Raw genomic sequence first — 24585 nt, 5'->3', positions numbered from 1 at the left:
CTAAGACAAATTTAGCTTGGGCATTATCCAATGTATTGTCGGTTTAAACAATCATATATATATATATATATATATATATATATATATATATATATTTATTGGGAGTTAATCCAACTTTGATAGCTAAGATAAACTATCACCCCGATTGGACTTATAAACAACATAATAGCCCTTATTATTTGAATCATTTGTTCAATTTGATTTTACGTTTAAGGACAATTTCAATTTCCTATTAATATAATTTGTTTTCTCTCATTATAATCTATCAATATAATGCAACTCAAGATTAGTTAAAACTCAAGTAATTAATAAGTCAATATTTTTATTCGCTTTGCTTTATGTGCAAAAATTATTGAGGATAATCTAGCATAAAGATAATAAATAACATTTGTTTATTTAATGAATACATATAGAGATAATGAACATTATGGGTCATATCTAAAGGTGTTTATGGGCAAAATTGAGTCAGGTTTAGGTTTAGTTTCAAAAAATTTGGGCTTGAGCCTGATTCGACTTGTAAAAATATATATTATTGTTTAAAAAGCAATAAAAATATATTTTAATCAAATTTAATTATAAAATTTATAAATATTAATATAAAATAACCTTTTATACTAGTAATATTTTAAAATCCATTTGTTAAATTTTATACCTCATTCATTTAGATAATACTCCTCAAGTTTGAAATAAATTAAAATTTTAACTTTTTTATATAAAAAACTTTCAACCATTAAACATAATAATTAAAATATATGTTAGATCGATGTGATAAGATCGAATTGATAGAGATATCAAATTAATTTAAAATTTATATGTATGAAAAATAAAAATATCTTCATAAATTTAAGTGGTTAGGTTATTAAAATATTTATAGTAAGTAAATTCTCTTTTTTTTTTTATTTTTAAAAAATAAATTCTGATTAAATATTATCTCGATTGGTATGGAGGACAAAATATTAAAACCCGAGACTAAAGATATAAAACCTAAACATAAGCCCAAGGAGCCGGGCTGTCCAACATGAACACCTATAGGTCACAACCACGGTAAGCTCGTTTCTTATTGGTCTATCACTTGTTTCGGTGACAGCATTACAGAATGGACCAGTCGTTTGTTCTCTCCTAACTCTCCTTTCGGCTCTTCTTTCGCCTTTTTCATTAACGTTGGAGAAAAACCCTAAAACAGAAGCTGGTTTTAGGAACAGAAAGGCAGAAGCAATGAAAGGAGGGAGGAAGAATCTAAAGAGGGCAGCAAAAGACCAAATATTGAACCTTCAACATGGCCAAAGCGTCATGCAAGTGCTGTCTCTAAGGGGATCCAATCTCATTGAGGTGCACTTTGTTATTTCACTTCACAAATTTCCTCGTACTGTTAGTAGACTAATGTATCAAATTCCCAGTTAAAGTCTGGGTTTTCAATCAAATCCACTCTTATTTCTCTTTGATGAAACTATGTGACTTTGATTGCTATTCAAGGTAAAAGGTCATGTTCAGTCATTAAGAGAAATTATTTCCCTTTCTATTTTAATTTGATTATGAGTTCTGTACCCTACTGTGCCGAGAGAGCTCTGGCACTCTCTCACGTGCTGGGAGGGCCTGTGAATACCTGAATAGTCACACTGAAGAGTTTGCTTAGGGTTGAATTCGATCATGACCTATGACATATAGGGCATTTACGGTGCCGAGTGGTATATCAAATTTCTATATTCTATGATGCATTCATGCAATGTACTCTGCATCAGATTGCCATTGCATTCAGGTTTTCATTTGCCTTGTTCTGATTGTTGCAACACTTTTTTTTTGGTCGTTTACCTTATGAAGGTAATAGATGCTCGAGGACAAAAATCACTAGCATTATTTCCAGCTAAGTTTCAGAAGAGCATGTGGATAAAACGAGGTTCGTTTTAAATAAATGTCACTTGACCATTGCTTTAATCAAAATTTTTTGAGTTTTGCTTCATTTGAATATGCAAAAACATCTACTGTCATTTTGGAATCTGCTATAAGTTGTTTTTTTCTTTATTGATGTCATATTTCTCTGTGTTCCATAAATTCCTTGTCTGAACCATTCAGTTAATTGGTTGCCTGCCTGGCTCTAATATCCAAATCCAGCAGTTTGATTGTGTAGTTTTTATTTCCCCAATTTTTTTCTTCTTTTCTCTCTTTAGATAGTTGTTCAAGCCTTGGAGTAAATCTTGGTTAGTTTTGCAGTGTAGAATGATTAATTTTATGTTAATGAATCGTTCTTTATGTGTATTTGATTGTTATTAATATGTCTTGGTTGCTTCTTCAATTTATAGGGAGTTTTGTTGTAGTTGATGAAAGTGGAAAGGAAAAGGCACTTGAGTCTGGTTCCAAGGTGGCATGCATTGTTTCTCAAGTTCTGTTTTTTGACCAAGTTCGGGCACTACAGAAATCTCCTGAATGGTGCGTTTGCGTTTCCATTAGCCTGCCATCATTTTGCGTCTTTCTTGTTTTAATCTTAATACTTGGGTTTCAGAAACTTGAACTTGATACAACACCTTAAGGTTTGATTGATGGGTGCTTCTTTTGCTTGAGTTGGTAAATACCAACTTCATTGAACTTCCCTTAGCTAGTAATTTAGGGTGTCTATTGGCTGTGTTTGCAATTGCCTGGAGTCCCTTTGTCCTTTTCTTGTTAGATTGCATTTTGTAATATGCCAGTTCATCTTCATTGTCCCATCATGTGCACTGGTTTCAGCAGACGATGTTTAATTTCCTACATTCTGATTGTAGTGATTATGGGATAAAATAAATAAATAAAGACGACAGCATACTTATCTAAGGCAATTCCAACTGAATTCTTCTTTACATCTAGCATATTCATTCCCATCTGTTTTTCTACATCTTTTGGCAACTCACCACTGTACTTCCTAGAAAGGGTTTGTATATGTTAGTTACAACTTTTGGGCTTGTCATCCTAGTAAAATTTTATATAGCTTCCGGTTATGAATTGTCCATGTAAGAACTAAAGGCATGCAAGAAGGACTACCTATAAATTTTGAAGTTGCTAGAAATGACTTTTATGATACAAACATGCTTGCATTTGCCACTTAACTGTCTTCGTTTGGTCCCAAATTCTCTAATCTTGAAATTTACTTTTTCTGTTGTACTTGATCCTATTCTTGCTTATATTTCCTACAGGCCTGAAATTTTCAAATCCTCAAATCTAGATGATTCAAATGAAAACGATGGAGGTGCCACCTCAGAAAGTTTGCAGAGAGATACCACGCCAATAGAAGTAAATGATGAGATTGAGTCAAGTGATGAGGATGGGCTTCCGCCATTGGAAGCTAATTTGAACAGAATCAGGCCGTTTGAGTTGCAATCGGATAGAGAGTCCGACTCAGGATCTGATACGGATTGATTAATGATTGTAGCATACTATCTCATAAACCAATCGCCCAATTTTCTCCATCTATCTCTTGAGTCAAAAAATGCATTAAGTAGGCACAAGTAGTAGCCACATCTTATGTCTTTACAGATTTGTGCTAGCTTCTTCAATCTGAACTTTTTTTTTATTGTTTCCTGTGTAGGTAAAAATCTTGTGTTAAAAGAAAAGGAAAAAGTTTCCTTCATTTTTGTTCAAAGTTGATTTTGTTAAAACAGGATTTGCTCAATTTCTATGATTAATGCCACTCTTTCCTATCATCTTTTCTTGCTTGCTTTGACTAAAAGAAAAAAGAATGGCAATGTATGATGAAGATTGGTGTAATAACAAGGAAACATCAAATACATTTTGTAAACAGTTTCTAATCATTTATACACTATACAGGAATAAACAAATCAAGTAAATATCTCCACTATAAACTCCTATATGTAATCATAAAAAAAATTAAACGGATGAATGCTAATATTTCCCACCCTTGCCAATATGCAAAATTAGTTACATTACTGTTTACTCAGCTATTCAATCCTGAGTTCTTTTGCTAGAGAAGGATGGTCCAATGCCCCTTAGCACTTGGCTTAGAGAAGAATATCCCATCAGTCGATGAAGTGGCGACCCTCCAGGTTTCGGTGGCAACCCTTCAATTTCTGACGATCCTCTCTTCGACCTGGAAGGCCCTGCTTTAGAAGATCTACTGGACATATTTTTGAAATCAGCATTGCTGCCCTGAAGATGATGAAATTTTGTATGAGAAACAGGATCTCCATCTGTGGAGCAGCTTATGCAGAAAGAGTGTCCATAATCATCAGAGTAAGACATAGGATCCGCTTGCAAATTACCATGACTAGAAGATGCCAATCCCGAAATTCCTACATTAATCACCTCACTGTGGTCTTCAACCTCACTCGGTGGAGGTGCTTCAGCAACCAGATCATAAGGCACTATATGAGTTCCCTCCTGAAGCGAAAGCTTAAGCACCTTTGAACAAGCACCACATCTTAGCTGATGGAATCTCCTTTTGAAAAGTAGAAAGTCTGCAGGTAACTGCAACGGTGTGATGCAATAATAACACGTTAGGAAAGGTGCTCCACCTGCTGTGGGCCGGATATGTCGCCTAGCTGAATGATGTTTCTCCCTCAAATACCTCTTCATTTCATGATCTCTATACCTCTGATCATCAGGTTGACTTTCATGGATCCAGTTAGAAAAATCAGATCCCAAATATCTTTGGGGGCTAGAGGGGCAAGAGCTGAAGGAATTATAACAATTATGACCTCGACAAGCTCTACAAAATCCTCGGTTATGTGGGAAAACGGGAGGAGGCAACTGCTCTGAACGCTGCCAGGCTTGAGGATGGCAGCATAAACAAGTGTTATCAATGCCATGTCTAGTGTTTATTGCACCACCTGAAAAAGGTACATGCGAGAATCTACTTTGCTGGCTCCAACTGCTCCTCGGTCCACGTCTTCCATAGTAAGTAGGATAAAGAATCTCATCCTCAGGTGGCTCCTTCTGATGGTTATATGTAGAAAAATGCTCTTGCTTCCAAGGTACATCAGAGGAAGCATTTCCATTGGTCTTTTCATTCAGTTGGCATGTCTTGCTAATTTGATCCTGCAGTTCATACACCATTTTTAACAGTTTCATCTTTTCTTCTTTACCATACTCAGCCTTCTTGAATGGATGGAAGGCTGAATCGAAAGGGAACTCATCTCGCGATTCATGTGAAGGGCCAGCACTTTCATAGCCATGCAAGGGAACCCTTTGAGACAAAGGAATTTGGGATGGATATTGATCTCTCTCCAGTCTTGGCCAGTTCCTAAGTGGACGGTGATGCGTTACAGGTTCTAGTGGTTCATCCCGGTGCCACTTGCCGTATCTCCTCATCGCATAATGCTTCTTATTGGAAAAATCTGAAGAAAGGTTAGCAGGCTTATAATTGTTCTCAAAGGAATGTAATTGCTGGTCAGGGAAGTGATCATCCATTCCATCATAAGAAGAGATACTACCATCATAAGCATGGGAGCTTCTGATTGTCATGGATTTCGACAAATATTCAATAGGACCACTAAACTCGGAACCAATACTGACAAAATCGATAGTTCCATAAGTATCCATAGACCTCACACTATTAAACCGATGATGTTCACCTTTTGGAGAGCCTCCGGTGTTGGAATCAACCTTGTCATTAGTCTCTAATTGTGAATTTCCACCTTCTAACTGCAAGCTCATGACATTTGCCTCTGCTTCTAAATTTGTTTCAGCTTCCAACACTAACTCGTCATTCTCATGATGAAGCTCAGCGGATATAGAACCTTCAATTGAAACCCCTGGCAGTCGAACATCGCAATGTTCTAAAGATTCTGTCTGCAACAGTCCTGTTCCATTTTGCTGCCCTTCATTTGGTCCATTTTCATCAACCATATCACCATCACCATCTCTGGATGCAATTTGATCTGCCTCGTAGCTACCATTATGGCCTTCTACCGATAAGTTCTCACCGTGCTCCTCGCTATGAGAATCAATAGACCTACTTTCATCAACCATATCACCATCACCATCACCATCTCTGGAAGTATCTTGATCTTTCTCGTAGCGTCCATTACGTTGGCCTTCTATCGATAAGTTCTCACCGTGCTTCTTGCTAAAAGAATCAGTAGATCTATTTTCATCGAGCATATCACCATCACTATCTCTGGATGCATTTTGTTCCTTCTCATAGCAACCATTACGTCGCCCTTCAACCAATAAGTGCTGATCTTGCTCCTCACTATGAGAGCCAGTAGATCTATTTTCATCAAGCATTTCACCATTACCATCACTATCTCTGGATGTATTTTGATCCTTCTCATAGCGAGCTTCTAACGATACGTCCTCACCGTGCTCCTCACTATGAGAGCCGGTAGAAACATCCCGATTCTCTCCACTTTCTTGACTCAAACGACTCTCCAAAGGGGAAGGAACAACATCTTGCAGACCTGAGCCGCTAGATTCTCCACGTTCCGACAACCGAACCAATTGATTCCCGACAGCTTTAGCTTCTTGCAAGACAGAGGTGGTTTTGGCAATGGCCTTTTTATTTTTAGCTGCAAAACAACAAGAAATGGAAATAAGGAACTAAAAAGGAAGCCATTTTTTTTCCCCCATTTTTACTTTGCAGGTCACAATAAAATCTACCAACAACATTCATCAACCATGGAAAAAGGATCAAAATCTTCAAAGACCAAATTAGTAATTTTGGTGATGCTTACCTACAAGAATTGCATCACAGCCTCCACACTTGTAAATTGGAACATCAGCCACTTCTTGAAGAACCAAAAGGCATTTAGGACACCTAACAAGTCGAACTTTAGGAGCTGTTTCAGTGGCCATACACAATTCCAAACCCAATATTATTATTGATTATTATTCTTCTCAGATCTCTCAACTCAACCAATATGAATTTGGTGATTTAATTACTCAAAATAAACAGAAACAACACACAGCATGTGGAGCATAATTGAAACAGGTTGGAATATAGGAAAGAGATAACAAGAGAAGAGAAGAACAGGTAGAAATATGGAGTTTGTCTTGTTTGTGATCTTTAATGAAGGTTTTTTTTTTTTTTGATGGATTAATAATAATAATAATAATAAGTCAAGGGTTGACTTCCAAAAACCGAAGAGGTCATATCTTTTTTTCTTCTTTTTTTTTATTGCCCCACGTTGTGCGTCGGAAACTGAATATTGTGTGATGACCTGGTATGCCACATGTCTTTACTTTGGTAATTTTTGAAGGGTACAGTTAAAGTTACTGCCAGACAGACACGCTATAACTATTTCCATTTTATTTTTTTTGGCTTTATTAGTAAATTAACCCCAAAACTATACTCAATTCTTAAATCGGTTCTTAACTTTTTTTTCAAAACTGGTGTTTACACTATTAATTTTGTCTTAATTATAACAAAGGGTGAACTACAAAAATAGTCACTTTTGTTTACCCTAGATTACATTTTAGTTACTTATATTTGAAATGTTACGTTTTAGTCACTTATGTTATTGTTTTATTACGAAGTAGTCACTCTGCCATTAAGCTCTATTACCTCCCTAACGGTAATCCTACATGGTAGTCCAAATAGGTTTTAAATGCCAACTTGGATGTCCAATTGGGATAAGAATAGTTTTTCAGTCAAAATGAAAAAGAAAATTAAAAGAAAAAGAGACAAACGATTTTTCTATTTCAATTCAAAGTGTAATTAATTTAAAATTTTTAATTAATTAAATTTATTTAATTAAAAATCTATTATCGTCCTAGTTGGACATTCAAATCGACATTTAAAACCTATTTGGACTGTCACGTAGGATTTTTGTTAGGGAGATAACGGAGCTTAACGGCAGAGTGACTATTTTGTAACAAAACTATAACATAAGTGACCAAAACATAACATTTCAAACATAAGTGACTAAAATGTAATCTGAGGTAAACAAAAGTGGCTATTTTTACAATTTACCCTTAAAAAATAATATTATCCAATAAAAATATTACACGTGATAATTTTTTTAAAAAATAAAGACAAGGGAAGAGGTGTGTCTGAATTGTTAACTTAAAGTAATAGGAATATGATCAAGTCAACTCCTATATTTACAGCTTCGTTTTTAAATAAAACAAATAAGTCTTTGTAAGATTTGCTACTTGACTTGTCTGCCAAGCCGATTCTTGAAAATGAATATGAAATTGCCAAAAGAAAAAGTCTTGCTTTTCCCTTTTTTTTTGCTTATTTCCCAAGTAACTTTTTGTCAATTTTTTCTATTAGTCCCTTTACTATGTTTAAGTTATGGATTTAATCCATGTGCTTTAATTTGGCCAATTTTAATATTTGTACTGTCTGAGTTTTGAAATTTCAATTCTGATTAAAACGTTAGATATTAAATCCATTAGGCCAAACGCTTTTCTTTGTCCCTCACTATTGTGAGCGGATCTAAGAGGGGCTGGCAAGGCCCCAACCCTTCCTAAAATGATTTTTTTTCATTTAGGGCCTTTATAATTTATAAGATTTTAAATTAATAAAAGAAAAACTGCATTCCCCAAATGATAAAAGTTTGATTTAATACTTTAAAAATTATAAAGATATAAGCTATTAATATAACAAAATTATATTTTTACTATTATAAGAGTATATGATTTAATTCCGACCCCAAAAAATTTTCTAACTTCAACTGCCCTTTCTAAATCATATTTTGGATCCACCAATGCTTACTACGTGTAAGTTGTGAATTTAGTATTTATTCTCCAATTTGATCACCTTTAATCTTTTTAAAATTTTAAAATTTCAATTCCAACTCAATGATAAGCCATTATATATGTTTATTAAAATAATATGATTTTTTTATATTATATGAAAATAGAAAGCTAAAATGGCATTAAGCATGTAATAATAAGTTTGATGCATAAAATTTTGAAAACAACAGAGTTTAACTTAATAAATTTAACGGCTACCATTCGCGTCAAGACTAAAATTTTAAAATTCAAAAATACAAAGACTAACGATAACCAAATTAGAGTATATGAACTAAATCCATAATTCTGCATAATATAGGGACTATTAGTAGAATTCAACCTAATTTTTCCATGTATCTTTTATCCAAATTATATATATTCCAAAAAAAAAAAAACCAATATAGATTGAAGGGTTTGATTTGATCAAAATCATATATAATAATATAATAACAAATCTGAAATCCAAATTAAAGAATTAAGATGGATAATGTATCCTAGACCTGTCCATGGGCCGGGCGGCCCGGCCCGGCCCGACGGCCCGCCCAAAATATGGAAGGGTTCGGGTAAAAATATAGGCTCGAAATATGGGCTTGGGCAAAAAAACGAGGCCAGTTTAAAAAAATGGGCCGGGCCTCGGGCACCACTTTTTTGGCCCGTGCCCGACCCGGCCCGAATATAATAAATATATATTTTTATTTTTATTTTTTAATTTTAAAATACTTTTAAAATATTTTTATTTTTATTATTTTTAAAATATTTTTTTAATGTTTATAAAAAATGGGCCGGGCCGGGCAGGGCTCGGGCTTATGGTATTTTCCCGGGCCGGGCCTGGACAAAATTTTAGGCCCATATTTCGGGCCGGGCCCAGGCCTAGGAGGCGGGTCAAAAAATTTTCCGACCTGGCCCGGCCCATGGACAGGTCTAATGTATCCTACAATTAATAATAATAATAATAATAATAATAATACATGCACGGTTACATAGAAAGGTTGATTAATTTTATCAATATTTCAAGTAGAAAATAAAGAAATGTAGCACAGGCAGCCCTACCTGGTTATTGGTTCCAACATCCAGGTAGATTCCATCTTCCATGACCCGGAATGAACTAGGAATAGGATCCAATTTGGGTTTTCAAATCATTTTTAATTTTGAAAGAAGTTTCTTTCAGTTTCATTGTGATTCAAGAATAGGAAGAAGAAGAAGAAGAAGAAGTCAACCGTGGGATGGAAAAGTCAAATGTTTGATTGATTAAGAGACCGACGGTGCATACACAGCTGTAATAAAGAACAAGTCTTTGCTTTTGCCTTTGATGACCGGCAATAGCAATAGCAACAGCAAGTTAAGATATGATTGCTTTGCAATCTCCACCACTAATACCCTGCAACGACTTTTCATGCACATCACTTTAACCTCATTTCAAGCCATACATTTGTTTGGGTTCCGAGTTTGTTGGTATCACCTTCAGGGTTCAAATATTGTTTACTTTTTTACACTCTTTTTAATATAAAATTTGTATGCTTATGCTTGTTCCGGTGTCAAAAAATACCTGCCTACCTCACCTTTTACCTTAAGTGAGAAATATGCCTAGTTGACCATGAGAATTACTATATTATGTCACTTAAAATAGAATAATTTATACACTATGGAGTGGAGGTGAAAAGAATCATTCAACATCCCTCCTGCAAAGCTAAAAAATATACCATGACCATGTCCAAACTGAGACAGACAGAGACAGAGACAGAGAAAGGCACAAGCAACCATTGAAATTCCAGAATATAATAAAATATGACAGGTTTGAACATCCAAATTGTGTTGTGGTAATTGCAGTCACGTTAATTCAAATACACCATGTGTCTACTTTCCCATTTCCCATGAATTCTGTCAACTATAACCTTTTTTTCCATTAATAGAAACAGAAATCATCACAGGACCATCTAACAACTACTCAACAAAGAGTTGGAATTTAAGATGTCAGCATTTCCAGCATGGCATTCATACATAGGGTACAGACAAGAGTAACGTTTCTTACAAAAATATGCTTGAACCGCTTTGAATTTCTGAGCAAAATAGTCTGCAACCTACAAATTGAATTAATCCACATTCACAACTCCCACTGTACAAATAGAATATACAAGTTAACGAAGGAATATATAGACATGGTGAATGGAATTGGCCACATATAAAGTTTACTACCTCACAGGAACATTAGACACCTGTGTGTATTATCTATCCTCTTTTTAGTGGAAAGAGATGTTATTACAGTGCTCAATCAGTAAGTTCAAACTAAATGCAGGATAACTCACACTTACTACAACTGTATTAGTTGGACCAGCAAAGCTTACTCCGGTTCCAGTAACATATCCTAAAAGCATACTATGAAAGGATGGCTATCTTAAATAAGGTTCAGCATTGAATAGATTGTAAAATTCAGGTTTTGTCTGATTGTCTCTGCCAGAAGTAACCTGTGGAGATGGGGACTTTGAACTCTATTCGGCGAAATGCACACTCGGGTGAATCTTTCACAGTCCGCATGCTCAAACTCACCTGGAGAGAAAGCAACAGTACGAAGCAAGGTAACCCTCAAAATAAAAACTAATTGTTCCTTGCATGTGCTATCCAAGAGAGTCGATACAAATATCTATTCAGAAATGCCTGCTCAAGGAGCCATTGGATGAGAAGGCATAATAACATGATAAATATAATCAAAGATAGAAATAATGTTCTAAACATGGTAAGACGAACGCTACAAATGCTGAAAACCATGTCATGTTATGCACAGTATGTCAATTGTACGATTTATTTGTTTCACCGGAGCATTTGAGTACAAGGAAGTTGATTTGGAAAAAGCAATGGCCACAATCAGTATAATGAAGGGCATTCCTCATAAAATTAAGTAATATCCGGCATTGTTAAAGCCTCAAGCAAACTTTCGGAAACTTCAGTGAACAAAAGCAAGAAAGAAGAACAAAATATGGCTAGCTATCATTGATTGCCATCTTTTTCAAGCTTTTCAATTTCTTCAAGGCGCTTTCTTTCGGCCTCTTGAAGTTCTCGCTCAGCATCCTCCTCTTCCTCAATTTGGTCAAGATCATCAAATTCCTTGGTTGCAGCCATTGCTTTCACTACTGGATCTCTCAGCATGGAGATCAATCCACCACCAACCTTGTACTCTTCTTCATCACCAATCAGGAATAGCCGCTGATCAGGTCCTGATGCCATTGGAATGTCTACTGCTAATAGCTTCATATCATACTGCAAACAAGAATAACAAATGCTCTGATATATAGGAATGGGCTAAAATACTAAGAAAACTTCATGCTATTTCACTTTCTTAAACAACCCTATGCTTTTATCCCATTCAATTAAGCCTTTATCCTTTGATTTGAACCCAAATAGGTCCTTTATCCTATTCAATTCAGGGCTTCTTTATTATGTTAAGTCACAGGGATATATCATAACTACCACTATAATAGCATTTATGCATTTTGTACTCTTCCATTTTATTCCTGTTTTTTTTTTTTTTGAGTGTGCGTGTGTGTATTTGGGCTGGCGGGGAATGCTAAGGTACATGCCACAAGGAAACAAAAGGGAGCCAGGGTACTATACGAGAAAGATTTTATATGTTTCCAGGAAATGTTAAGACGTTAAATATTTCATTTACTGAAGAATGACAGAGAGAAACCACTTCACCAGCTCCCTCTCTATCATTAATCAGTAGAAAGAGAAAAGGATCCCCCTAATTATTTACAAACACATCTGGACTAAATCTTTGGAAGACATGCAGACAGATGCTCTCTATTCAAAGAAGAAGAAGACATGAAAAATTATTTTAGGGTCTAAGTCAGTGTGACCTTCAAGGAAAATTCACAAGTAAAGTCACATGCTTAAAATGCGGTACTAGCTAAAAATGGAAGTTTTGCTATCTATCTCATTGTTGGATAACCATACAAGGTGCTTTCTCTATCATATGAGGGTTTAATAAAAATTGGTAAATTACACTTTGATCATCCAAACAGCTTTAGAAATCTATACTTAACATTCTGTGGTTATATAGAGAAGGGCTCAACAGTTGATTTTAATGAAATGACCAAATAACATCTATAAGTATATGAGCTACATAAAAACCTTAGCTATGAATTGATTAATATGACCATAGTTCAAAGCTGTTGTCATTTCAAAAAGAAAAAAAGTAAAAACATTGCAAACTACATAGTTTTGCACATCATCTCTTGAACCAAAGGGAAAAGGAGAGTGGTTTTTGCCCACAGTGCAAGGGTTCATGTGTTGTTTACTCAAGAAAGTAGAAATGGGTAGGAAGTTAGAAGCAAACCTCTCCCTTTTTCTTCTTGACTTCAACACTCACAAGACCCTTTCTCTCAGAACCTTGGACGGGGAAGATAAGAAAACATCGCTTTCTCCTAAATTTTGGTTTGAAATTCTTCAGTGTAAGTCCACCACCAGACATTACATAAGCTCTTAAATCAGTTCCTGCAAGTGGTGCACCCATAACCTCAAGAATCCCAGGAGCTGTGTTAAGCCTCCTCATGGCAATTCTATAGACTCTGTCAGGATTTATTGTTAATCTTGAGCGAACATACAAGCCCTGAAGATAATGAATAAGCACAAAGTGTAAACAGTTAAGATACTGTCATTTTCCAATAAAAACGGCAGAATCATCCATCCAGACAAGAAGCAAAATAGTCGTACTTATTAATTCGAGAACCAAACATGGGTGTTTAAGAGAAGCAATGTTCACTTTTATTGGAGTATAGAAACACATTAGTCAACAAAGAAAAGTAAAAACCAAGTATTCAATAAGATGACGGACAACGAATTAAAGTCAGCTCAACGGCTAAAGCTTTATTATATTTTGTTATCCAAGAACATTCACCCTTTAAGTGCAGATTCATGCTATTATTGCTAATTTACAGTATAATAGAATACTAACTCCAAAACCAAAGAATCTCATCTGAAGTTGTAAAACTCTACTTTTAGTAAATCAAAGTAAATAATTTACCCAAACTTTTTGAATCAAAATTGGTATATAAAAAGAGTTAATAGGCAGTCACTGACAAATGCATGAACAACTCGCAATTAGCAACATCCATTAAGCGTATGCAGAATGCAGAAACATCCCATTTATGGTGTCAATGGTTCAACCTCAATCAATCCAAAACCCAACGGACAATGCTAACTGGTCACAAAATATAGCAACTTACAGCGAAAGAAACAATTGCAGTGGAAAGGGCAAGGAAGCCATACTTGGCCATTCCTTCAGAGAGGCCAACAAAAGTGTTGGCAATGCCGAACATAATCCTCCAAAGCAAAGCACAGAGTAGAACTCCTCCAACCCCAAACAGAAACAAGTAATTCCTCTTGAAAAAAGCATCGAAATGCAAAGCAACAGCCTCCCGGTACCTGGACAAAGAGGAGGCGAAGACATTGGCCGGCTTCTGAAGAAGGTTTTTGGCGAAATGGGCATCGAATTTGGGAGCAGAATTGGAGGATTTAAAGGAAAAGAACCTAAACCCAGAAGGGGAAAAGGGATGATTGGGCTTAGCAATGTAAAGGTTAGAGAAAGGGGTAGTGCGAGCGTGGGGGTGGGGAGAGCGAGAAAGGAAGTGGGAAAGAGCGGAATTTGAGGAAGTGGGATTTGAAGGGAGTTGGTGGTGGTGGTGGGAGGAGGAGAAGGGGTTGACTTGAAGACGGTTGAAGTGAAGCTTGAGGAAAGCAGCGACAATTCTTGAAGAAGATGATGATGATGATGACGACGAAGAAGAAGAAGAGAGCTTCAACATTTTTGGGGTCAGAATGTTTTAGATTCTAAGGACGCACAAACTCAGTCGACGATCAAAAACAAAAGAAGCTTCCTTCACCGATTCGATTATCAAAAACTGGGAAACGGAGAACAGCAGAACAGCATGGTTGAAAAAACCTGGACCTGACGGTTCAATCGGGTGAACCAAAATCTGAACGGTTCAACTGTATATGTTAGGTTTGAAAAATGAGAGATTGGACCAAAATATGGACTAAAAAGCTAACGAGGTTTTGGTGGCAAGCAACTTACGTTTATACTTTATGAGTTGGGTTATCAGTTCAGGTTAAAATGTCCATTCTAAAATTGGAAGGGTTTAAGTAATAATATTAGGTACTAAAAATAGACTTAGACAAAAAATTAGACTCGTATAAAATATGAATCAAATTTTGACTTGAACATTCAAGGCTTAAACTTAACCCGGCCCGACTTATTTTTAAATTTATATTACTTTATATTATGTTATTTTTATATATTATATAATTTAGAACACATTAAAAATGAATTTATATTAAATATATAATACTACTCTAATGTAAATATTAAAATAATATTAAGATAACTATATACAAAATTTCAAGAAATAAAAAATGTATAAAATTATTAAATATTAATATAATATAATATAAATATTTTTTAAAAAAATTTAAAAAATAATATAGTTGAGCCTAAAATGAGCTTAGGTTAGTCTTTTACAAATATGGGTAAGTTTAAACAATTTTAAGCTCATATTTTGGACAGGACCAAGCTTGAGCAAACATAAAGTATATCAATATCATGCTTAGATCTCGCTCGACCCATGAGCACCTCTACTTAGATGTTGTAAGTTATTTTCATAATATTTTAGCATTTAGATAGTTTTTATTATATTTTATAACTTTTTGGATTAATTATATTTTATTTCAATTTCATGTAAAATTTATCATGTTCTATACTTAATTTGGACTTATTTGTTATTTCCCTTTTACCATTGTAGCTATGGGATAAAGAACTAAAGACTTGGAATATAAAATAAAAAGGGGTGGAGAAAAGCCTTCCACTTAGCTAAATCTAATTTAGTGCGGTGAAATATGCTCTTTAATTCAGAACTCTTAGGGTGAGTTTGGATGGGCGGTATGTTTACCTGCGATTAGTGTAAAAATAGCGGTGGCGGTGAGATTAGATACTGTAGTAATACCGTAGCGTGAGACAAAAAGTAAACTAAACGCACCACACCGTACCATACCTAATCACCCATCCAAACCCACCCTTAGTAACAAATAGTTCACTTCAATGCAAATGTTGTGTGCGGTGAAGTAGTGCGGAAAAAACCTTAAAAATAAGGGTAACAAAATTTAAGAAGAAAAAAAGAAAAGAAAAGAAGGAAATATCACTTGGAAATTAAATAAAACTAACACACCAAAGGAATCTTCAAACTTGTAAAGATAAGAATAAAAAAATACGAAGAGCTCGAAATTAAGTATTTGACCATTTTTAATCTAGATTATTTATTTTTCCTTTTTTTTTATGTAAATTTATTTTGAATATCTTTTGTGTTGTTTAACTAAACTTTATTTTCTTCAAACGATGAGGAATCTTATTTATTAGTTAATTTATTTATTTTTTCTTCAATTGTTTTGATTCTCGTTAATTATTTATCCAACCTCATGCTTATTTAATCTATTTGATGACCTTAAATTATTTTGGAAGAAAAATTTAAGTTAAGATCTAAACTAAATAAATTAAGATTAACTTTAATTAGGATGAGATCTAGACTGAATAAATTAAGGTTAACTTTAGTAATATTGACAAATAAAATAATTTGCAACTAAAATAGAAATATAACTACCGAGGAAGGTGGATTGACTTTGTTAGATATTGAAAAACCTAATTAATGCCATTAAATTTTGGGATAATAATTACATGGATTGAATTAATTAAATTAAGTGAAATTAGAGTTTCAAATCTTTAAAATTGATTGAGAAAATCTCCATAATTTGCTTACTTTAATTTTAATGGTAATTAGAATTTATTTTATTGATCTAGATTAGATAAAATTAAATAATTGATACTTAGTAACTTAGAATTTAGTCATCGTGAGAATAAACACTTCTTATAACTTTATTACTTGATTCGCACGTACACTTATGTTACAAATTTCACCCATCATCTTCAATAAGTCCCAAATACTGTCGACAAACCTTCTCACTAAATAGACTCGTAGACCTCCTAAATCAACAAGCTCGCGGAGGTCGCTTTATAATTTTCCCTTGTTTGCGGGTAATTGTTACACTACCTCCGTGAGCCTTACACGTACCCTCTCCAAGCGAACCTTGCACTGGGCGGGCCTCCAACATCAAGTAACTCTACAGTGAACCTAGAAGACCTTCATGCCGAGCTACCTTCATCAAGAGCATGTGGAACATTACACTCATTAATTGCTTGACTGACCTAAAACGTCACATCAACAATCGATGCCCCTTTAAGAAGACAAGATGTAACTTTACTGCCACTAGAATCACAAAACCTAACACCGGATACACTCTTTCCTCCCAATCCACTCTTTCTCAACCATTCTCTCCACCTTTCTCCTACCACCCAACACTACAACTCTTTGCCCTGCCAAGGTGAACTGCCACCTTCACCACCCTCTATCCTTGCTGATTCATCACATCAACAAACTCAAACGTCTTTATACTCTTAAAATTTATTTATTCATATTGACTAATTTATATATAAAAAGTGTATCAGATAGTAATAGGCACAAAAATAATGGAAGGAAGCGAAAAGATGGATGGGCAAAATGCATTAGAACCACAGTAAATGAATGAGATGAATGGCTAGTTTTTTATTGTTTAAAAAAAGCACTTCTGACTCCAAAAACACTTTTGAAAGAAAAGCTGTGAATAACAAGCTGCTTTTGGCTAAAAATTTTAGCTTTTCCTCTCCCAAAAACATTTTTGATGCTTAATTACTTTTTCACCCCTCCAATAACATAGTATTTTTCTTTTTTTTCTTGGTGCTTAATTACAATTGTGTTAAAATCATTAATTAAAAATAAAAAAAATATTTTTTAAAATACTAATTACAAATATTTAATGGTTATATTTAAATATTTAAAATATAGTTTATATATTCTAATTAAATTTTATAAATAATTAATATTTATTACTTAAAAATATTTACAATTTATATTTCATATATTAAAATATTAACAAGTTATAATAATTTTTTTATATTATTACTAAAATATAATAATATTAACTAATTTAAATATTATTTAAATGCATATTTGTTACTTGATAATAACATGTCTAGAATGGATATTTTATTTCTCAAAAGCACTTTTTGACAGCAGTGCTAAACACTCAAATTTTAAACCAAACTTTTCAAAAACACTTTTCCACAGCACTTTTCCACAGCACTTTTCAAAAGCAAAGAAGAACTGGCCCGAAATGAAAGACAATAAACACTAGGCTTCTCATGGAAACAACAAACTGCAATTCCATTAAACTCTCAATGCCACCAATTCAAAATGCCAAATATTTTGAACCTACACAAATTTGCTCAACTCAAAAATAACCCAACTATGATAATAAACTAAAAAAACAGGTCCATCTTAAGCTTCAAAATTTTCTAGATAGAGACTCAAAAGAGTCGATCTAAGCTGTTGCATGTAGGAAAGCTCTTCCAGGTTGACGATTAGCCAAAGGTCCATGACATCCAAGAAGCTGCACATTATAAATCACAAAGTTCCACTTTAGAAAGCCAAAAACAACACATGGAGTCCCAAATCAATGACTAAGTTCGATCACAAGCAAATATCATTTCAAAAGAGTGTCTAAGAAAATATATATACACACACAGAAACATGAAGGGAAAGAAGCTACCACCAAAATAAGTTCAAAACTTTGCAATGCACATTCTCTAAGAGCTACAAATAGCCATAATGTATTGAATAGATACAAGAGAACAAAGCATTTGTTTCAAAGAGATAATATGTTCGACTATATCTTTAGTTTTCTTAGTATTACCTTTGCATTGACACCATCTGGCACGATCCTGTTCTCAGACTTCCACTTCAGATAATCAGCACGGCTATACTTGGTAAATCCCCTGACAATGACGACAACAATAACAATGAAATAATAATAATATAATAAACCTTATTTTGAGAACATAGGTGACTTATTGTGCATGTGTCATGTAAGTCAATTGCAACAAGGAAAATTTAGAGCAAAAACCAGACCTTTTGTTCCGTAATTAAAGGCAATTTACATTTCATGTAAGTCACAAACCTTTGATTTCATTAAATTATACAACTTGAACTTTATTATCAAAAGATTAGGTCACTTATACTACCTCTATTAAATAATTTTATTGTAAAACCTGTCTTAGCATGCATACTTGTTTTATTTTCAAAACAGAATTAATTTTGGGACTCCATGCTGATTAACGTACATACAATGAGCTAACTTTTCCATTATAATTACTTAACAAAGTTAGCATAAGTTACCTAATTTGTTAATAATAGAAGTTTCGTAGTGTAATTCGATGAAATTAAAGGTTTTGACCTAAATGAAATTTGATGCTAAATTAAATGGTCTAGAATGTAAATTACAGCAGAGATTAATGATATCTATGATCCTCTAGTATAGATCGAGGAGTTTCAGAATTCATTCAATTTCTAAGAAACGAAGTCACATACCACTTCCTGCTAACGATAATCTTTTGACGACCTGGAAACTTGAATTTTGCACGGCGGAGCGCCTCCTGCGCATGGTGGCTGTTGCTGTCCTTGCAACGAACCGAAAGCAGGACCTGACCAATGTTAACCCTAGCACATGTTCCTTGAGGTTTCCCAAAAGCACCCCTCATTCCAGTCTGAAGCCTGTCAGCTCCAGAACATGAAAGCATCTTGTTGATCCGAAGAACATGGAAGGGATGAACTCTCACTCTCAAATGGAAAGCATCTTTCCCAGCATACTTGGCCATGTACTTGTAGCAGGCAATTCAGGCAGCCTCCAATGCCTCACTCGAGACATTCTCCTTCTCCCAACTGACCAGATGGACGCAGAAAGGGAACTCATCAACACCTTTTTTCTTCATCCCAACATCATAAATTCTGATCTTAGGATCTGGGACACCATGACAATATCGAGATTTGGGGTATGGCTTGTTCTTGATTTGCCGATAACACCTTGCCGGTCCTAAAGGAAAGAATTTTAGAAAACCACCACAGTTTAGTAAAGTTAGGATGAATGTGGTGAATAATACCAAACAAAGAAGAAAAGGTGAAAAAATTATTAGATCATTATGCCATTTAACTCCACAAGCTGAATTAAATAAATAAACTATCAAGATATCCTTAAACTATAAATTAAAAATAAAACTGAAAAAAAACATATGTAAATCCATTGCCACTAACCTCACAAGAAATTCTAAACGAGAAAACATTAAACAGATCTAATGGGTACAAAATATTTCCAGATCCCCAAACAAATGAGCTTTCTCTATATAGAATAGAATTACAGTGTGTTTTAAATGTAAATGTAAAATGTACACATTAATTGAGGGAAAAAAAAGATAAAATACTAGCAAAATGAAAGCAAAACAGAATTCTAAGGATATTAGAGAACAACAATTAAGATAAGAATAATTATGGCAGTAAAGAATTCAAAGAAGAATTCTAATAGAATGCAAGTAAGCAAGCAAGATAACGAAGTTACTCACTCCTTCCCATGTCTTCGTGTCGTGCTCAGATGAGATTTGAGAGCACAAAATCCCAAACCCTAGTTTTGTGCCCTTCTTCATTTTATATCATCCGTTGCCTCATACAACATCAGTCACAGCACAAGCAGAGCAGTCCAAAGCCCACATCTACTTCGAATTTCTCATGCACCGAACACTATTTTTATTTAATTTCTAATTAATTTTAATTTTTTATGATGACTTAAAAGTTTTATATAAAAATTATTTTTAAAAACCATAAAAATATTGAATATTTTATTTACTTGGAAAAAAATATTTTAGAAGTATTCATAAAATTTCGAAAATTTAAAATAATATTTGAAAAAAAAGCATAAAATAACAATCATTCTATCAAAATGAATTTTAAAATCAAATTTTAAAAATCAATATAAAAAACGAAAATTAAATTAAATAAATTTATGTTTGAAAATTTTTACTTTTGATGTTGATTGTGCTAGGTGGAGGAAAAAATAAAAACCAAATGATTTTTGGAATATAAATATAAAATTGTGGTTAATCGAATTAAATTGAATCGAAATCTAGTTGTTTATTTAATTTGTAATTAATTTTAGTTTTATAATGTAAAATTTATATATTTAAAATGTTTAAAATTAGTATATAAAAATAAATTCCAAAATATTCTATAAAATTTATTGATTATTTTTATTTATTTGACAAATTAAATTTTTTAAATTATGAACAACAATTAGAACTTTACCGAATAATGTCTAAATACTATTAAATAAAATTAAAAATCCAAAATTAAGATAGAATATCAAAATCGAATCAAATATGTTCAAAAAATTTAAAAATTTTAAAAATTTGACCGAACCAAACATAACTCACCACTAGCTCTTGTTATACAATTCACTTGATTTTTGTCGCAACCTCTCCCTAAGGCTAAAACATCAGTATCATATTGTTGAGTGAACTTAAAATAGATTGGTTTGATCATTCAATAACATAAATGGAATTCAAAATTAGAAAACCAAACAAATTTGACAAAATATTAAAATAACAATAAAATTGAATTTTTCTTATTATTTTGGATTTTTAACAAAAAAGTTTCTTTTATATTATGTGTTATTTCACTTTTACCTTTGGTTTTCCTTATTTTTATTGGTCAAAATATGATTTTTGTTGCTTTACTACGCTCAAAATTTGAGTTTAATCTCTACACTTTAACTTCGTATAATATGGTCCCTTTAATTTTTAGTGTCATTAATTAGCTCAAATAGCTAATTATTTTAGTTAAAATACCAACGTGAATCATTTTTCAAAAATCTAACATGGAGATTTGCTTGTATGATTGAATTCTTCCTTAGAATGATATATTTTAGTAATACGATTGACTATTAGAAAAAGAGTTGATCTTTTGTAAGGTTTTAGAACATATCGTGTTGATAACGTAAAAGTATTATCCTCTTTAAGTGCCATTGAAAAATTGACACACTCGAAGTTTTGTCTTCCAACTTTAAATAGAACTTAAAGACACGCATTAAATTGCCAATAAAAAATTTATAAAAAATTAAAGAACAACGCACATAAAGTAATCTAACACATAGAATATTCATGAGCGACCAAAATATTACGTGAAATAACTACCATAAATACTCGTAAATCTCAATATTTTAAATGTCATGGATTTGAACCATGCCACGAGCGCTTTATCTAAATAGACCCCATGGTCTTGCTCTCCAACAAATTTAAGAGGCATGTCTCCTCTCCACACAACAAGAGAACAAAATTTTACATTTTTCTTTTATGCTCGCTTTTGAATGTTAATATAATTGATATACTTCAATTCAATATTAGTGTAATTAACTCTGTTGCTAGTGCTACTGAAAAGAAGTTAGATTCAAATGTGGTAGAATATGTTTTTCCTCAGAAAAAAAATTTATATTTAGGTATGTAACTAACACCTAATTAGTTCAAACTATATCTCAACGTCAAACCTAATATGATGGCTCCGATTATTATAGGGAAAAAAGGTTCATTATGCGTACTTAATTAAACAACCATTTCAATTCTCGAGTTTATCTTTAATTTTATATTTTCGATAACCAAAAAGAAGTGTTATAATAAATTCGCAATTAAACTTATTCATGGGTTGGGTTAAGTCTTGTCAAAATTTTAGGCCCTTTGTTAGGCCCAAATCTGGTTCGAAAAATGAGCTTAAAATTCTGCTCAAGCTTGACCTGGATTAAAATGTTAAAACTCGGGTTCGGTCCGACCCATCTGAATTAATTTTTTTATATAAAAAATTTTAAAAATATAGTACATAAAAAATACTAAAGACATTAAAATGAAAATTTCCCAAAAAAATTAAAAAATATATTTATATTTAAATAACACTAAGATAAGTGTAACTTAACAAGCAAATGTCTCTAAAATAGTAACAAAATCAACAATAAAACAAGAGTTAAACAATATCCAAATAATAATAACAAAGTAGTAGTAGCATAATAGTGAAATAGTAGTAAAACAAGTGAGAAAACAACAATAAAATAGCAGCAAAATAGTAAAAAAACACACAAGAAAATAGTAGATTTTTTGTCTTTTGCTAATTCGGGTCGAGCTGGGCTCAAGCAAAAAAAAGTGTTACTCGAGACTTGACTCATTTCTTAAACAGGCTTTATTTGTTGTCCGAATACAATTTTTGAATCTATATTTTTATCCAAACTTTCTAACTTTTGCAACGGAAAATTAAAGAAATGTTAGTATATGAATGCGTGCATGTATGTATGTATTGATTTGGGTTGGGTTGTTTTGAAGTGAAGCATTAGAGGGGAGGGGGATGGTGGTTGTTTTGAAACCCTTAAGAAACTTGAATGACAAGCAACGCAAAGTAAAGCAAAAAGAAAAGGAAATGGTGGAATAGCAGTGGAGCAAAGGTAAGGATAGGAGGATAAGGAATCAGCACATGACTACAAATCATGAATTTTTGAAATTCTTTTTTTTTCATTTTTCATGTTCACTTTACCTTCCCAATGTGGTCCTTCTTTCATCCATCCACACACTTGTTATTTCAAATCATAATACAAAAATCTTCTTAAAAATTCCCTTCATCAATTAAAAAAAAAAAAACTAATATATATACTAGATTATAACTAGGGGTAAATCTAGAAAAAAAATTTAAGAAATTAAAATTGAATTATAAATATTTATTTTCAAAATATAATTTTTATTATGTATTAATTTATGGTTTCATCATATTTAAATGGGATTCAACATTTTTTTGTTCTTAGGAATTCAAAATATAATTTTATCATATATTTACTTATAATCTACTGTTAATAAGAGGATAAAATTGTCATTTTCTATTTTGGGAGGGAGAGGGCATGCCCCTTACTTGCCTTTAGACTTGATTATAGACAAAGTCACCTGTTTAAGCTCGAAAACTGAAAGGGTTTGGGTAAAAATATAGACTCGAAATGGACTTGCACTAAAAAATAAGGCTATTTTTTTAAACGGATCAGGCCCCAGGTAGGATTTTTTGCTCGGGTCCGGTCCGAATCAGCCTAAACTTTCTTTTCTGCTGTTGTTTTGTTGTCATTTCGTTATTATATTACTACTGTTTTCTTGTTATTGTCTGGATAAAATATTGTAAAACTCTTCTTTTATATTGGTACTATTTTCTTGATTAGAGTCATTGATTCAGTTTGTTGGAATTTATATCCCAAATGATTTAATTGGACTCCTTTTAGGTCACATTCAAATCTTTGTTTCTCTAGTCGAACAACTTGAATTCGATCCTCCTTCTGTCTTCTTCCTCTATTTTGATACCAAATAATAAAGAATATGAGGAGAGAAATGAGGCGGAATAAAATTCGAATTCAAATTATTCGACTTGAGAAACAAATATAGATTTAAAAACTAAACAAAGAAAGTAAATTATCTATTTTTGGCTTCATCACAATATAGTTTATATATATGAGTTTTTAATGTATAATTTCTCAAAATAAATACTTATTTTTAAAGAAAATGTTTATTTTCTAAATGATATTAAATAAAGATATTAAAATAAAGAAACACCTTTACAATATTATTTTTAATTATTTTAAAATTTGAATTTTCTTAATATATATTTCATTTATAATATAAATATATGATAATAAAAATAAAAATAAGGAGAAGAAGAAGAAGAAGAAAAACCCTTTCAAAGAAAAAGGAGATAAAAATAATAAGCCCATAGCTGGATTTTATTTTGTCAAAGTCAATATTTTGGCCGATTAATTGGGTCCGTTGGCCAAAATTCAGTAGGAAATTAAATTGTTTATTAAAATTAAAATTAAAAATAAATGAAAAATTAGTTAATAAATAGTAATTGGTGTGTCTACCGCTTTAATTTTCTTGATAGTGGATCTTTAGTCAGATAG

The 24585-nt window shown here is 32.9% G+C and overlaps 3 protein-coding genes and 1 pseudogene across 4 annotated transcripts; 1 reads left to right on the top strand and 3 right to left on the bottom strand.

Moving 5' to 3' along the window:
- Positions 1 to 1054: 1054 nt before the first annotated feature.
- On the top strand, positions 1055 to 3668 carry LOC105777482 (uncharacterized). The gene is made up of 4 exons (XM_012600784.2): positions 1055 to 1329; positions 1819 to 1894; positions 2298 to 2424; positions 3162 to 3668. The coding sequence occupies exons 1-4, from the start codon at positions 1216 to 1218 to the stop codon at positions 3382 to 3384; spliced, it is 540 nt and encodes a 179-aa protein (XP_012456238.1). The 5' UTR covers positions 1055 to 1215; the 3' UTR covers positions 3385 to 3668.
- Positions 3669 to 3729: 61 nt separating this feature from the next.
- LOC105777481 (protein ENHANCED DISEASE RESISTANCE 4) lies at positions 3730 to 6999 on the bottom strand. 2 transcript variants are annotated; one of them, XM_012600783.2, is made up of 3 exons: positions 6657 to 6999; positions 4245 to 6491; positions 3979 to 4131 (listed from the first exon to the last, which is right to left on the bottom strand). In XM_012600783.2, the coding sequence occupies exons 1-3, from the start codon at positions 6775 to 6777 to the stop codon at positions 4118 to 4120; spliced, it is 2382 nt and encodes a 793-aa protein (XP_012456237.2). In that variant the 5' UTR covers positions 6778 to 6999; the 3' UTR covers positions 3979 to 4117. The 2 variants fall into 2 exon arrangements, with proteins under 2 accessions (XP_012456236.2, XP_012456237.2); XM_012600782.2 differs by having other exon boundaries at positions 3730 to 6491.
- A 4412-nt stretch (positions 7000 to 11411) lies between these two features.
- LOC105777574 (uncharacterized) lies at positions 11412 to 14684 on the bottom strand. The gene is made up of 3 exons (XM_012600919.2): positions 13881 to 14684; positions 12992 to 13264; positions 11412 to 11913 (listed from the first exon to the last, which is right to left on the bottom strand). Exons 1-3 carry the CDS (start codon positions 14457 to 14459, stop codon positions 11644 to 11646), a joined length of 1122 nt encoding a protein of 373 aa, XP_012456373.1. The 5' UTR covers positions 14460 to 14684; the 3' UTR covers positions 11412 to 11643.
- Positions 14685 to 17939: 3255 nt separating this feature from the next.
- LOC105778056 (60S ribosomal protein L10-like) lies at positions 17940 to 20346 on the bottom strand (annotated as a pseudogene).
- Between the last annotated feature and the right edge of the window lie 4239 nt (positions 20347 to 24585).

This window comes from Gossypium raimondii, chromosome 10 (assembly GCF_025698545.1).
Source record: "Gossypium raimondii isolate GPD5lz chromosome 10, ASM2569854v1, whole genome shotgun sequence".
Taxonomy (NCBI): domain Eukaryota; kingdom Viridiplantae; phylum Streptophyta; class Magnoliopsida; order Malvales; family Malvaceae; genus Gossypium; species Gossypium raimondii.
Note: the sequence above shows the minus strand (reverse complement) of the source record. Positions and strands in the feature narration are given on the sequence as shown.